Here is a 16,278-nt window from a genome sequence, read left to right as displayed (position 1 = left end):
TCTTGTCTCTGAGGTGTGGGGGATGCTTCAGCCTCACCCCTGTGATTTAGGATTGTTTCGGCAGTGTCTTGTTCCTCAGTATATATTAACTCTTCTTCTTGTGAGAGAGATCAAAGTCAGGAACAGCCAAGATGTAGCCATCTTGGTGATGTCACTTGTATTTGATTTTTAAGTATGGCATAGAATATGGCTCCATTTCCTTCCTAAAACTATATGCAATGAAATCACTTATCTGGGAACACTAAATGATGAAACCATCCTTTACACATTTATTTATTAAGATATGATAGATTGATAGGTTTATTTTTAAGTTCTTCAGTGTATTACTTTCTTTTTTTTTGATATTAATGTTTTATTGAAAAAGGTACATGAAAACCACCCATGTATACAATCCCAGGTGAACATAATAAGCAAGCCTCCTTACACCTTCTTTTGTCTTCTAAAAGCTTAACTTCTTTGGAGTAATGTTTTGCACATTTCAGCAATAGTATCCCAGTTAACTTGGTTCCTTTTTCTCCAGGTTCAAAATAAAATCAAACTCCTCTAGAGTCAGGGGATGAATTGAGAGTCTCTGGCGAGTAAAGAGAGCCATACATATATTTTTTTAATGTTTAGGGTTTTTATTTAAATTCCAGTTAGTTAACATATAGTGTAATATTAGTTTCAGGAGTAGAATTTAGTGATTCATCACATACATACGACATCCAGTGCTCATCACAAGTGCACTCCTTAATCCCCATCACCCATTTAGCCCATCCCACACCCACCTCCCCTCCAGCAACTCTCAGTTTGTTCTCTGTAGTTAAGAGTCTCTTTTATGGTTTGCCTCTCTAAGAGAGCCATATTTTTTAAGGGCTTGGTGATGAGTTTTGAGCTCAGCCAGGGTAATGAAATGCTTCATCATTGGAACAAACTGTACGTCTACCAAGGACCATTTGGGATTGTCTTCTTTGCTGTATGGGTCATAATGGGGATTGTTTTTCTCAAAATGTGTGTGGTCTGGGTAAGCCTCCTTCATAAGCTTCACAAGTTCTGTGATACCTGGCTTTTTGCAGTTGCTATGGTAGGAGAAGTCTTCTCCCTCCAGCTTCATGGCTGGAAGGAAGTTCCAGGCCTGTCTTGGTAGTTTCAAACACCATCCCAGCATCCCAGTCTGCTTGGACTGTGCTTTAAGATCCTCAGTACTGAACTTTACATCTAGGCCTTTGTCTGATTGGCTTTCTGACTCTGACTTGCATTAGCCAGGAACTGATTCCTCCCACAGTTTTTAAGGGCTGGTCTTCCCAGGGCTAGAGTTACCCACTTTAGCTGATGTCTCTGCTGGAATCTTGTTTTTCCTGTTGGCCTCTTACTGTCTGGCCCAGTAGGCTCAGCAGCCCAGCCAGCCTCTTCCGGGGCCAGCCTCTTCCGGGTCTCCCTGTGGGGATGTTCTCTCGAAGCACTGACCCTACCACCCGACAGACCTATGACTTTTATCTTTTTTATTTATTACAGCTTTATAATAAGCCTTGATATTTGGTAGGATAAGCCTCCTCATTTTGTTAATCTTTCTCATGAATGTCTTGGATATCTTAAGATCTTATATTTCGTAAATATTTAAAAAAATCTTTCTAAGCTATCAACTAGAATTTCATTGACGTTGTAGAATAATTATTTATATGGACTATTGTCATCCATAATCATTGTATACTTCTGAATTTAGTTATTCTATTATTATTTCCATAGTTTTATGTTTTTTTTCTTAAATTCTTGCAGGACTTTATTGTCATTATTACATATAAAGTTCGTTGTTATTATGAATGGCATTTTTAAAAATCTGATATTTACTAATGTGGAATCAATAAATGTGTACCACTCAGAAATACCTTTAAGAACAAACCTGTTGGGGATGCCTGGGTGGCTCAGCCGGTTGAGTGTCTGACTTCGGCTCAGGTCATCATATCACCACTCCTGGGTTTGAGCCCCCACATCAGGCTCTGTGCTGACAGCTCAGAGCCTGAAGCCTGCTTCGGATTCTGTGTCTCCCTCTCTTTCTGCCCCTCCCCCTGCCCACACTCTGTCTCTCTCTCGAAAATAAACATTAAAAATATGTTTTTAAATAAAAAAAGAATGAACCTGTTACATAGTGTTCAGTCAGATAACAGCCTAAGTTGTCTACCTCTGGGATCCATTACAGTATTTGATTCAGATACACACTCTCCCTAGGCAGCCCCCAGCCAATGACTGAGCATGATCAGCATATTAGGGCCTCGTGTTGATTTCTCTATACAATACTTTTCTATAGGCAATTTTTGCCCTACAGCTCTCTGCTGGGCTGTCTACAGCTTTTTTAGAGTTGCATTGGTCTTTTGCAGTTCTTTGTCCTATTTTTTTTATATTTGTGAAGGAACAACAAATTTCATAAAAAATAAGGCTTAGTTTAAAATATTTCCATAAATTTATAATCTGAAAAGCTCTCATTGTGCTAATTAAATAATCTGTAACCTCTTTGTCATCAGCATTCTATCAACAGAATTCATAATGTGATGGGACTTTCCATGTCCCAAGATTCAATTTATCATGCTGGGTTTTCACCAGAGGGAATGGTGGTTTCATGAACCATGGTCAAAAATCATCTGATTACATTTCAGTCCCAAACCCAACTTGCCTTTCCCAACCCAGAACACATTTTTATTTCCAGTTGGAACAAATGTGATCTGCCAAAGAATTTGAGTTCATATTGTTACTGAAATATAGGAAACTTATAGGAAAGTACATGAGAAATCATTAAAATGCACTCATAAATTTTCATATTGTCAAATTTAGAGAAATATAATACAGGTTAATTAAGCCAGGGGATATGAATACTGCACCAAAAAATCAGTTTACATCCAGGTTACTGATGCAAACATTTGTTACCACATATGGCTTTAAATATTTCAAGACATTGGGTTTGATGTTTATACCCCACAGTGTGTGAATCTTCCATATGGTGGCTTCCTATTATACATACTATTTGAGTTATATGGTTGAGTGATAGAAGTTTTTATTTCAAATGCTAGTGGATGTATTCATGTACACACACACACACACACACACACACATGCCTATGCCCACAAATTTACACAAGCTTTAGAGCTTATCATGAGCCTTTGAGACCAACAAAATAGCCCTAGCTATCAGTCTAAATAGATGTTGGAGATATGTTTTAGCAAAGTATAGAATTATTTTTTGTAGGCTATTTTATTTATAACGGATACAATTCCAACTCAACATTGTCTTCAATGTTAATGGCAATAAGTAATTTAAACTTTGCCTTGTTGCTTAAAAAACAGCTATATACCCAAGCTATATACCCAACTTCATCATCTTCTTCTTGCTTTCTATATATTGAAGAAGCAAATATAATTAATGACTCATTTAGATTATCCAGTGAGTAAGAAGCTCTAGTTTGAGTGGGAAGTCTACAAAAATGGTAAAACAAAGAAGAGACTTGGGATTGCTTGCTCAGGGCCTATAGATAAATGCTTCACCTTACCAACAGAGTAGCATTTTCTGTGTTTCTTTTCTTGTTGACATGCCCTGAGACCAGAAGCCTGACAGTGTTTGACCATGCAGCAGTGGTAAGAAAAGTATGGTGTTATTTTAAAAGGACTTTTCAATTGTAACGAACCTTTTCAATTAACAGAAACATGACTAAAGGATTAAACAAAAATCAATGTCTTAAAGACTTAATACAAAATTCACCCAATAATCTGAAATGATGCATTTTGAGTACTCATCACACAAATCCTCAAAAAATAGATTTTTAATATTTATTTATTTATTTATTTATTTATAAGTGCTCAGCCTAGAATGCAAGCATCCATTTCTCTTTGTGCTTAGTAATGGTGGACCTTTGTAATCATGGATTCTTAAAAATAAAAGATTGGGGAAGTGCCTCTGCAGGGGAATCATATATGTGAGGAGAGATGATAGACAGATAGATAGATAGATCTCTGTTTCTGCAATGATAAGTGTAACTTCTACTCACCAAGACCTCTTAGGAAACAAAAATTCTCAGAGTTCAGACATCTCAGTTTACCATAATGTTAACCACTCTTCCTTGCTTACTAGCAATTGCAGAAACAATTGTACCACATGCAAGACAAAGAATAAATAACCAAGAATTTGGTTACTTAAGGGGCACTTGCTCTTACAGAAACTCACACAAACAAATTGATTGGAGTTGAGCTACATAAGGATATGGGTTGACATTGCATGGGTCAAGACCAAATTTTATGTCACCTGTAAAGCATTAGCTCCTGTTTCCCTTTCTCAGAGCCCCAGCTTTTCTATGGTGACAGAAGAGGTAGATCTTGGGATGACCAGATTGCTTTGTCTAACAAATGGGGCATTTATGCTGCAACAAATATCCCTTCACTTAATAATGGTAGTCATTCACCTCTGGTGCAAGTGACAGTAGCTGAGATTTTTTTTTTTTCCAGCAAACCGATAATGGAGAAAATTTAATCCAAATGAGAAATGGGCAAAGATCATAACTGAAGTAGAAATTTTTTACAGATGAGGGAGAGTTAGAAGAGAAGGGCATGTTTACATGTAGTCTGCCTCTGAATAAATATAAATAATAACATAAATTGAGTTTAAACTTATGTGGATAATAACTATGGAAAAGGAAATTGCCTCTTAGGTTAATTGTTGCCAGATGCTCCTATTTGTAAGTAGTATGATCCAATGCTACCAAATTTGCTACTGTAATCTGACTGATGTTTTAATGGATTACATAAAACTAATTAGTCAAATCAGGATATATGAGAGACACTAACTACTTTTTATAATTTGTTTTCATATTAAATTTCCATTCTTGGAAATATATTATCTTCTAAACAGTCATTTAAGTACTTTTTGTGAGATATATGTCACAAACGTCTAGCTTTAAACATAACATTCTATTGTCCCATTTTTTAATATTGCTGAAAAAAATATTAGCAATATTTATTTTTCCTAGGTATATTTTCCAACATTTTCTCCATTAGTATGAGCTTTACAGTGTTTGCCTTATACTAGTATATAGGAAAAGACACACTTTATTCACAATTACATTTCTAACAACACATACAACGTTTGGCTTTGTACCTATTACATATTAAGAAGATAGGTTATAATTTAGCTATGTTAAAATTATAATACTGCCAAAAAATTTAAAATATTCCATCTTTAACATTCTTTCACTTTATACTTTAAAAAATCAGATGGCTTATCTGAATATGTTGTACATTTTTTATAGCTAACAAAATCATAGAGACTATTTCAGCCTGTAACTTGTAAGCACAGCACCATAAGTAACACTTTAATTGTGTACATTGGCTTTATTTCCAACACATGAAAAATATTTACTAGTTTTACTATACTGTTATACTCACACTTGATGTCGCTATCTTCATTTGTATAGTAAACCCTGTCTCTTGCTCAGCCCAAGCTCATTGCTCCAGAAATAATCCCTTCTTTACCTTACATCATCACTTTCCCACTCTACTGGATCATTCCCATCAACATGTACATAGACTGTTATCTCTTTTAAAAAAATGGTTTTCAGACTCCACTTTCTCTGTGAAAGACTTTCCTATTATTCTGCTCCCCTTTGTAGTAAAACACTGAAAATATGTGTTGTTTTCCCCCTTCTCACATGTTCTCACTTCATTATGTTTTTCCTCATCACCTATTAAAAATGGTGTCATGAAGATCACTATCAAAGTAACTAAAGTCAATTTACTTGACCTGTAGGTAGGATTTGAAATAGATTACCATACCCTTCTTCTTTATCTACTTTCCCACATTTCTTCCAAGACTTTACTCTCCAGGGATTTACCCTGCCTCAGTGGTCATTCCATCTCAGCCCCCCCTTGCTGGTTCTTCTTTTTCTCCCCAGTCTCTAAATTAGAACATTTCCAGTCTCAGTCTTTGGTCTTCTTCTTTTCTTTATGCTCATTCTGATGGATATCTCACCTATTTTCATGGCTTTAAAAATTAGTATATGCAGAAGACTTCTAAAGTTACACCTCTTATCCACAGTGCTCCAACAGACTGCAGACCTATAAATCTAGTTGTCTACTTGACATCTCTACTGGATGTCTAGTTGACATCTCAAACTGAACATACTTCAGAATGAATCCAGTCTCAATTACCCCTCCCCATATCAGCCCCAAATACAGGTCATGCCCACTATTTTCCAGCACTTATGCCAACATAAGTGGAAACATCCTTGAATCCCCATTTTCTCTTACAAACTACACCCAATATATCAGAACATTTGTTGTCTTTAACTTCAAAATATATTCAAAATCCAAATATTTCTCATCACCTGTGATCACAATTGATTCCCCGGATTACAACAGTCTCCCAACTAATTTCTGCACTTTTGTCCATTAGAGTCTATTATCAACACAAGCGCCAGAATTTTTTGGGAAACACTCTTAGAATTGGCACCTTTAGGGGCAAGGGATGGTGAGACCATCTTTAGGCAAAGGGAAACGTTGCACTGTGATACAGTCTCAGGAAAGGTCACTCAGTCCCACAAGAACCTCTGAATCTTGAGTGGCCCTTCTGAGTGGTCTCAAGGTGGATGAGAAGTGGCAGAGCATTTAGCTCCCCATTAACCAGTAATGAATGTAGGCTGCCCTCAGAGCAGAGTGAGACTTGGGTGAACGGGCCCCCTCCAGCTGAGGGCAGGCAGAGGAAAGTGTCATAGTTGGAAGCTATCAGGCAGCAGCACAAACAGCAAGTGCAGAATGAGTCCTCCAGTTCTGAAGGGACATGTGGTTGGAGCATCACCGTATCTACCCTACGATCCGTTGAAAATCACTGGTCTTAAGAAAACAATTGGGAGAGGAAGCAAGTGGAATTGGGCCAAGTTGAAATTTTAGTAGAGAATATTGCTAGGTTAGCTGACAAAATATAAATTCCATCTCTTCCTATGAACTTCAACTGTACTGTTTACAAAAACTGTGAATTGTAAGGTACTTTCAAATGGGCATATGATTAATGATTCAAGAGAGAGTAAGTCTGAAGGTGTCAACTATGTGATAGGAATTTAATCATTTAGTGGCTTCAGGAAGGTTCCTTTATTACCAGATATCTTTCTACTTTGTTCCTTTCTGCATGAAATCAGTTCCAAAAGTAGTCATTCGTTCCTTCAGCTTATATTTTTCTTTTGTTTAAAAATATATGCACTCTACAAAGGAAAACTCATTAAACCCTTTTGGTCACTACAATTCATTTTTTATCAAAACTGTCAACATTCAATAAGACTATTGACCCTTTATGTACTAGATGCTGTGTGAGGTTGTGAGCTTACGGAGGTGAATGAATTTCTAAATGATTTCAAGGAACTCTGCAACTTAGTAATGGAAAAAAAGAGAAGGTAAAGGCACATTATTTCAATGCAGCTTGATATGTGCATCGACAGAGATTTGCCCAGGGTCCTGGTCAAAGGTCACCAGAGAGGAATCCTGGAGGACAAGTAGGGTTAATCAGTTGGAGACTAGAGGTGGAAGTAATATTTCAGACAGAAAAAGCTGTCTCTGTAAAGGTTAGGAGGTCACAAAGGATACACAGCACACTGGAACTTACACGGATCCGTAGCCCTGGGACAGAGAGCCTGAGGAAGGCAAGCTGTGGTGGGAGGGAGGCTGGAGCCACAGGCGGGAAGAAATGCAATCATACACAATTGGTTTTCAAACTCAGCATTTCTTTAGCAGAATAGGGAGCATTTTTGGAAGGAAAAATGAGTTGGAACATGACAATCAGAAATTGTAGATTTTTTTCCTTTATTAGTAATTTACAACATATTTAAAGCATACACATCCTCCTTTCCCAAATTCTCAAGAGATTCACAAAAAGTGATAGTCTTTTTCTTGCATTTGTGACTGTTGCCTATACAGGGAATCCAGTGCAAGATACAGATATTCTTACCCTATAAAAATGCCACATATGTATGCATATAAAACTGTGTATGCTTGGGGCACCTGGATGGCTCAGTGGGTTGAGCGTTGACTCTTGATTTCAGTTCAGGTCATGATCTCACTGTTTCTGAATTTCAGCCCCCCATCTGGCGGTGTGCTGATAGTACAGAGCCTGCTTGGGATTCTCTCTCTCTCCCTCTCTCTCTCTCTCTTCTCTCTCTCTCTCTCTCTCTCTCTCTGCCCTCCCTGGCTCATTCTCTATGTCTCTCTCTCAAAAATAAATAAAAATTAAAAAAAAAAGAAAATCATTAAAATTGTTTATACTCAATTTCAAAGCATTTATAGATTTCCTAAAGCTCATACATTGTTGCTTTAGGATGCTAAGTTAAGAAACCCAGATGTAGCATTTATGTATCAATTTGGTAAGAATAGGGCCAGTATATTTGTTCTTCTCCTCCCCCTCCTGCCACAAATCTCTTCCCAGAGTACATGATGTTAATTCTAGTTGCCAATTCATTCATTTAGTGACACCCATAATAATGATTTATTACACCACTCAGCTTCTGGGCAGGGCCAGATGTATATCACCCTGGTCATGCAACCCCTTTCTCTGTGAGTGTATAAACTTTCAGGGAATAGTGCCTTTCCTTATGCCTAGTGTAAATCACTCAGATGGTATTATAGCCCTATTTCCTTCTGTTTTGTCCTCACTGGATTTGGAAGCAAATGTGAAAACAGCTTAAAAAGTCATTTACCTGTTGTAAGTATAGCTGCTTAAAACAGGAGGGCCATCTTTTATAGTTATGAGATGTCACAATGACTTTATTGGGGAGACAGATTTAATCAATGTCACTGATGGAACTGTATTAAATAATTACACTTACTCTTTTGACTTTTTCTCTAGTTGGCACTTGAAAAAGCTATCCTTTTGTTCTGGATCACAGTGGAAATCTTTTGTTATAGTGAGAAAGTTAAAGTGTTTTTCTTTGTCTTCATTTATTTCTCCTTTGCCACTTCTTTATACCTTTCAATATAGACTTAATTTATACCAGAACATGCATACTCATTGGATTAAATGCTTACATCTTAAATTAAAAAAAAATTTTAAGTGTTTTATTTATTTTTGAGAGAGAGAGAGAGAGTTCGAGTGGGGGAAGAGCAGAAGGAAAGGGAGACACAGAATCCGAAGCAGGCTCCAGGCTCCCAGCTGTCAGTGGCAGAGCCTGATGCAGGGCCTGAACTCACGAACCATGAGATCATGACCTGAGCTGAAGTCGGATGCTTAACCAACTGAGCCACTGAGGGGCCCCTTAATGTCTTCATTTATTTTTGAAAGAGAGAGGGGTGGGGAGAGAGGGGAAGACACAGAATCCGAAGCAGGCTCCAGGCTCTGCTCTGTTAGCATAGAGCCGCACGTGGGGCTTGAATCCATGAGCCCTGAGTTCGTGACCAAAGCCGGAGTCAGATGCTTAATCGACTGAGACCCATCTTTGGTTCCAGTCATGATCTCGTGGTTTGTGAGTTGGATCCCTGCATTGAACTCCTAGCAGTCAGCACAGAGCCCACTTCGGATCCTCTGTTAACTTCTCTCTCTGACCTGCTCGCGCTCTGATACACTCTCTCTCCCTCAAAAATAAATAAGCATTAAAAAAAAATGTTTAGGGGCGCCTGGGTGGCTCGGTAGGTTAAGCGTACGACTTCAGCTCAAGTCATGATTTCACATGACCTCAAGTCCCATGATGGGCTCTGTGCTGACAGCTCAGAGCCTGGAGCCTGCTTTGGATTCCTTGTCTCCCTCTCTCTCTGCCTCTCCTCTGATCATGCTCTGTCTTTCTGTCTCTCAAAAATAAATAAACATTTAAAAAAATTTAAAAATAAATAAAAATGTTTAAAAGAAAGCATGATATATAATTGTACAACTTCTAGATAACATAAAAGTGAAGACATCTTTTTATTTACTGTCAATTTATTTGAGAGAGAGAACATGAGTGGGGAAGGGGGAAGAGAGAAGGAGAAAGAGAATCCCAAGCAGGTTCCGTGCTGTCAGCATAGAGCCCTGTGCAAGTTTCCATCTCACAAACTGAGATTGTGACCTGATCCAAAAATCAATGGTTGGATACTTAATGGATTGAGACACCCAGGCACCCCAAGTCACACTTTTCATATACTAGAGACATTACTTTCAGTTAGAAACAATCTTCAGAAGTCACTAGAGGATTGTAACATGTAAACCTACTTATTAACCACATTGAAACTAATTTATTAGTCTGTTTCATCCAGCACGATTCTGAGGGCATATGACCCAAGAGTCAGGCACACTCTTTTACCTAAACAAATACCCAAGGTGAGTTTCCTGACCTTTCAAAAGGAAAGTAAAACAAGAAGTAAAGGAAAACTTGGCTTATACCATTCATATATTTTTTTCTTATTGGATCACATCTTTGATATATATATACTTTTGTATTTATTCACCCAATCCTATTTGACACCCAGAAACCTTCTTAGGTGCTAAGGATGCAGTCATTCTCACTACTGTCATGGAGTTTACAATTGGGTGGTAAAGGATGTAATCACACATTATTGTATGTCATAACCAGAATATCACAATTCTGACTCAGTCATTTAAAAGTGTATATTTACATTAAATATCATATGTTAAGTTAACTTTCAAACCCAGAAGTGATACATAAATTGACTAGCAATATCCAGGTATCAAGCCATATATCATCATTGTGTTGTAAAAATTACAAATTAACTCATAAGTTTCAGATATTACACTAAGTGAATGAACGAAATATTAGTAAATCCACAACCCTGGAATACAAAAATAAAATTTTGTTTTTATACAAATTAATAATGTTTAAAAAAACCCAGAATCTTAAACACAGGCAATTTTGGATCTTTTTGCCACCCCTGCCCCAGGAGCTTACCTAAATTCTGAATGATGGAATCTTACGTGGTACCAAAACATTGATTAGAAGAGAAGTCAACTGAGGCATAGGATGTTGGCTAAAATACCCCTTCATTTGTTCAACTTCAGCCACTATTTCCTGAGTTATGTGCCATTTATTAGCTTGCATGCCATTCTAGAGCACAGAAATCTTTGGGAGGTTATCTTTGGTCCTATCACCCATATGTCCCTACACTGCTATTTTCTCTTGACTCTAAATGGGAAGGGGAACAAAATTTCCCACTGATTTCCAAATCTCTAAATCTATTTTGAGATTTCTACCTACATCTTCCACACCTGCACCCCCCCCCCCCTAGAATCTTCCCTTCTTTTCCACACAGGATCCTGACTTGCTTTTCCAGTATGCATTAACGTTTATTTATTTTGAGACAGAGAGAGACAGAGCATGAACAGGGGAGAGTCAGAGAGAGGGAGACACAGAATCTGAAACAGGCTCCAGGCTCTGAGCTGTCAGCACAGAGCCTGACACAGGGCTCGAACTCACAGACCGCGAAATCATGACCTGAGCCTAAGTCGGCTGCTTAACCGACTGAGCCACCCAGGTGCCCCACTTTTCCAGTATGCATAAGAAAAATGAGAGAAAAAAGGGAAATCCCTGTTTTCTAATACGAGACAATGGCAGAAACAGGATGGTGATCCCTACAAGAAGGGAAACAAATAAGGCCAACCCAAATCACTCCAATTTTTCCACTATTATTCATGATTGTAAATGAATTGTTTAGCTCTAATCTTCAGTTTATTTACTTGTAAAATAAGGATAAGATTAGTATCTACTGCATCAGATTGCATAAGACTTTAATGAGATAACTAAAAACCTAAGCTTTGTACCTAGCACATAAAAAACTTAGTTTGGTGCCTAGCACAAAATAACAGATAATGGATGCCATGTGTTATATCATTTTCACTATTCTAGTATAAAAATAGAAACTATATTTATATAAATATATAATATTTTGGGGGGTCCCTGGGTGGCTCAGTCGGTTGAGTGTCTGACTTCAGCTCGGGTCATGATCGCACAGCTCATGAGTTCAAGCCCCGCGTAGGGCTCTGTGCTGACAGCTCAGATTCTGTGTCTCCCTCTCTCTCTGCCCCACCTCCCACTTGTGTTCTCTCTCTCAAAATAAATAAATAAACATTACAAAAAAATGTTTAATATTTTGGAATAAAAATTTCATAATTATTACAATTTTTTAATAGATGTTTGTTCAGTGTTGCTGTACCTTAGTGATATCTAGAGATAAGTTTCTTAACAGTAACAGTTCCTTTTCCATCCAGTCTCACTTGGGTCATTCTCACATTTGCATTTTGGAATTGTTTTTTGTGAGCTAAATTAGTAAATCTTTTCAGGGGTAAAACAGAAGGGTTAAAAGATTTAAATTCCAATATCATCTGAATACATTGATCATTAAATTTTTAATGATACAATTAAATGATAAAATCATAAAAGTTGGGGGGCATCTGGCTGGCTCAGTTGGTAGAACATGTGATTCTTGATCTCAGGGTTGTGAGTTCGAGCCCCACATTGGGCACAGAGATCAGTTAAAAAAAATCATAAAGCTTAGAAGAACTTTGAATAGTTGTGGTTTTTTTTTTCTTTTCTTTTTTTTTTTTTTAAGTCTATTGCATTATCTTCATGTAGGGCATAATGAAGTGAAAACACTTTGCAGACAAAAGATGATCAAATATTTAAATGCCTTTAGAAAAGGAGATAAAAAGTCTGCCTCATCAAGCCATTCTAGGGTCTAAAAACAAAATGCCTAAACTAAGGAGCCTCTGCTGCTGTTCAAAGGCTGTTTTATGCCCCCCACCCCACCCCCGCAAAGGCCAGGGGAAACAGTTCCTACTCTGAATGCAAGAAGATATGAAAACAAAATTGTTGCTTCCATTGTTAAGCACACTTTCTAAATTCTACCTAAACATTTGCAACTAATAGCAGATATTGTAAGACCTATGATTTGAATAATTACCTTTAATAGTAGTAAATGTTAGGTCTCTTCAATTTCTCAGCTGTGAAATTTTGTGAGTCACTCACTGCATGCAACTTCACACATTTATATCCTTTATTTTTATAGATTTTCTGAAACCCAACTTCTTCAATTATCCCTTTTTTTCTGATTTATGTTTAATATAATTAAAGTAGATATTGTTCTTCTCCTCATTGTGACATTTTCCTGCCACACTTGACTCAAAAATGGACTGCTTTTAACAGAGCTAGCGATATGTTGGAAACAAAATCAACTAGACCATTACAAACACAAATACTTAAATGCTCAGTTTTATTTTCTTCTTGTAAGCCACTAACAAAAGGGATAATTACAGAGACAACCAATCTAAATTAAAAAAGAAGTATTTTGTTGGGAAAAAAAAGACCCAAGATTGAGACATATCCCCATAATTAATGAGCGGTCTGACCTCATTAACATCTTCTAATTTCAATTTATTTATCCTCAAAATAGCATATATGTTTCACTTGTGTTACCCTTTCATAAGATTTTAAGGTGAATTTCAGTTTAGACAATAGGAAACATTCACAACTCTGATCTTTACTATTATTGTTGTTACTACATAAGTACTCTACTTCACCAAATCAAATGTATACGCTAAATACAAGTTGTCTTTATTAAAATTCCAACAATAGCTTATTCTAATTTCGAAGATTAAAAATAATACTTTCTCTGACAATTTCATGAAGTAACGAAGAAGATGCTTTCTATGAGTGATGACGCTTCCTCTGCAAATAACATGGCACACAAATCAAAATGGCTTAAGCTATATGAAAAATTCATTATCTCATTTACTGGAAGTCTCAAGGTCATGCAGGAGCATCCTTGCTCTGCCGTGGTATTATTATTCGTGGTATGAAAAGGTTAGTGTCCCGGTTCCATGCAACAATGCTGGGAAAGGCATTGTCTAATGGGGGCAGTAACAATATCATTTGCCAACAACACTCTCTTCCCATCTGTTGGCCAACATTTTGTCAAAGGTCTTATGTCAATCCAGTCAGTGGCAATGGCAATGGGATTATCATAACTGGTTATGCTAGGGTGTCCAATGCAATAGCTGGTAGCCACATGTGTCTATTAAAGTGAAATTCATAGTAATTTTTAAAATGAATGAATGGATAAATGAATTGACAGTAATTAAATTAAATTTAATTTAAAGTTTAGTTTTGCGGTCTTACTTGCCACATTGCAAATACTCAATAGCCCCATGAGGCTAATGGCTACTATATTGGGCAGCGTAGAAATAGAATATTTCTCTCGTCACAGAAATTCCCATTGGACAGTGTGGGAACTTTAGATAAATCAGGATTCACCTCTGAGCTAGAGCAAGGATCAACTTTGCTGAAAGCTGGATATCTGAACAAATTGTGTTTCTATCTACCAAGGAATAAATAAACATTGTATTTGGGCATATGACATGCTATATCTGCTACATAATTTTTTGAGGAACACATTGTCACATCACACAAGCCTTACTATCAGCACTTCATATCCTGTATACCTCTCCCCTGCACTATATTTTAGATGGCACGTGGACAAGTGGCAGGGAGATTTACATAATAATATCTGTCAATTAGAGTTGGCTCAATAAATTGGACATAAGACAACTACTTAAAACTAAAAATTAAAAAAAACTGTCTGAGAAGATAGCATAGAAAAATATATGAATGAATTATACCACTCTTCATAGCAAAATAAATGTGTCCATATTTTAATTTCTGCATGGTTTTTCTTTCATTTTGCCAGATATCAAATGAAAACGTATTTTATATTTAGGAAGTATAGCCTATTGTTTAAAACTAATGGTCGGCTTTATCTATAGGGAGAAATTTATAAGAGTCCAATGGAAAATTGATGCCTACATAGTTTACTTCCTGTCTTCAAGGCAAATTAACTATCTAACATGAAGAAATGTGATTCCCAAGGCATTCCAGTTTGCATGTAGCAGTCTCGATAGCTTCTCTTGCTGCTTCACTATGCCCCTCTCCATCAAAGGGAAGATACCAACTAGGAATACTGGAATAGTCCCAAAATTCTACTGAACTACTCATGTTATTACAAAGTCTAAGACGAAGAATAATGGTTTGATAATTATTGAAGACTTTCTAATATAAATGGAACAATAGATGTTGGTTATGTTCGAGTTATAAAAAAAAATTGAATGGAAAAAAAATTGAATGGAGATTCCAGGAGAAAATGTTAGAATGCTTTCTGGTAGCTGAGATAAAGGATGTTCTCTCTTACACAGGAAAGAAAAGCAGGGCAAATATACTTCTCAGGTCACAAAGCACTAAGGCAATTTACTCCTGTCCGTATTTTTATCAACGGTGCTTCATCTATAATCCCTGACCTCCGAGAAATTTGGGGCTTGGCGCATTCTCTCCCCAGCCTGAAGGTCATGCTCTGTTCTATTTGCTGTGACTGAAATAGCTGTGTGCTTTCATCCTAAATTCATGCTTTGGTTCCAGGACCATCTAAGCATCTGATTAGCTCCATCTTTTATCTCCCATCTCAGTGGCTTTAGACCTTCGGCCTCCCGTTTCTGATGTTCCCTACGCACTCAGATTGATACAGAGCAGCAAAACTGGCTTTAGAGCCCTGGGTGGGACAAACCTGGCTTCCTCCAAGTCTACTTAATACCTTGCCAAAAGAAGTCTAGTCTCTGGAGCATGATCAACCTTTTTTTAAATTTTTTTTTTTTCAACGTTTTTTATTTATTTTTGGGACAGAGAGAGACAGAGCATGAACGGGGGAGGGGCAGAGAGAGAGGGAGACACAGAATCGGAAACAGGCTCCAGGCTCCGAGCCATCAGCCCAGAGCCTGACGCGGGGCTCGAACTCACGGACCGCGAGATCGTGACCTGGCTGAAGTCGGACGCTTAACCGACTGCGCCACCCAGGCGCCCCGATCAACCTTTTTTTAAATAGTGAGTTTAAGCTTTTCACTTATTTTGTGTCTCTCATCCATGCTTTATCACTAATTGAAATAAAAAAAAAAAAATAACTAAACAAAAAGGCTTGAGAGCATTTTAAAGGTCATAAGAGTGAAGGGGTGCCTGAGTAGCTCCATGGGCTAAAGGACCAACTCTTGATTTCAGCTCAGATCATGATCTCGTGATGGTTCATGGGATTGATCCCGGTCTCATGCTCTGTGCTGACAGCATGGAGCCTGCTTGGGACTCTCTCTCTGCCAATTCCCCATTCACTCTCCATCAAAATAAATAAATAAACTTAAAAACAGGTCACGAGAGTGAACTAATTTCTTTTTTTGTTTTTAATTTATTTTCCAATGTTTATTTATTTTTGAGAGAGAGGCAGAGCACTAGCAGGGGAGGGGCAGAGAGAGAAGAAGATACAGAACATG

The 16,278-nt window shown here is 37.4% G+C and overlaps 1 protein-coding gene across 1 annotated transcript in view; it reads right to left on the bottom strand.

Annotated features, from left to right (window-relative positions):
• Nucleotides 1-496: 496 nt before the first annotated feature.
• Nucleotides 497-16,278, bottom strand: part of LOC125911420 (thymocyte nuclear protein 1-like) — a 43,078-nt gene continuing 27,296 nt past the window's right edge. Inside the window, exons 3-4 of the mRNA XM_049615272.1 lie at nt 825-1,231; nt 497-593 (exon numbers count right to left, since the gene is read on the bottom strand). Of these exons, the coding sequence (XP_049471229.1) occupies nt 497-593; nt 825-1,231 (504 nt within the window). The remainder of the gene's footprint in view (nt 594-824; nt 1,232-16,278) is intronic.

Source organism: Panthera uncia, assembly GCF_023721935.1.
Source record: "Panthera uncia isolate 11264 chromosome C1 unlocalized genomic scaffold, Puncia_PCG_1.0 HiC_scaffold_3, whole genome shotgun sequence".
In the NCBI taxonomy this organism is placed as follows: Eukaryota; Metazoa; Chordata; class Mammalia; order Carnivora; family Felidae; genus Panthera; species Panthera uncia.
Note: the sequence above shows the minus strand (reverse complement) of the source record. Positions and strands in the feature narration are given on the sequence as shown.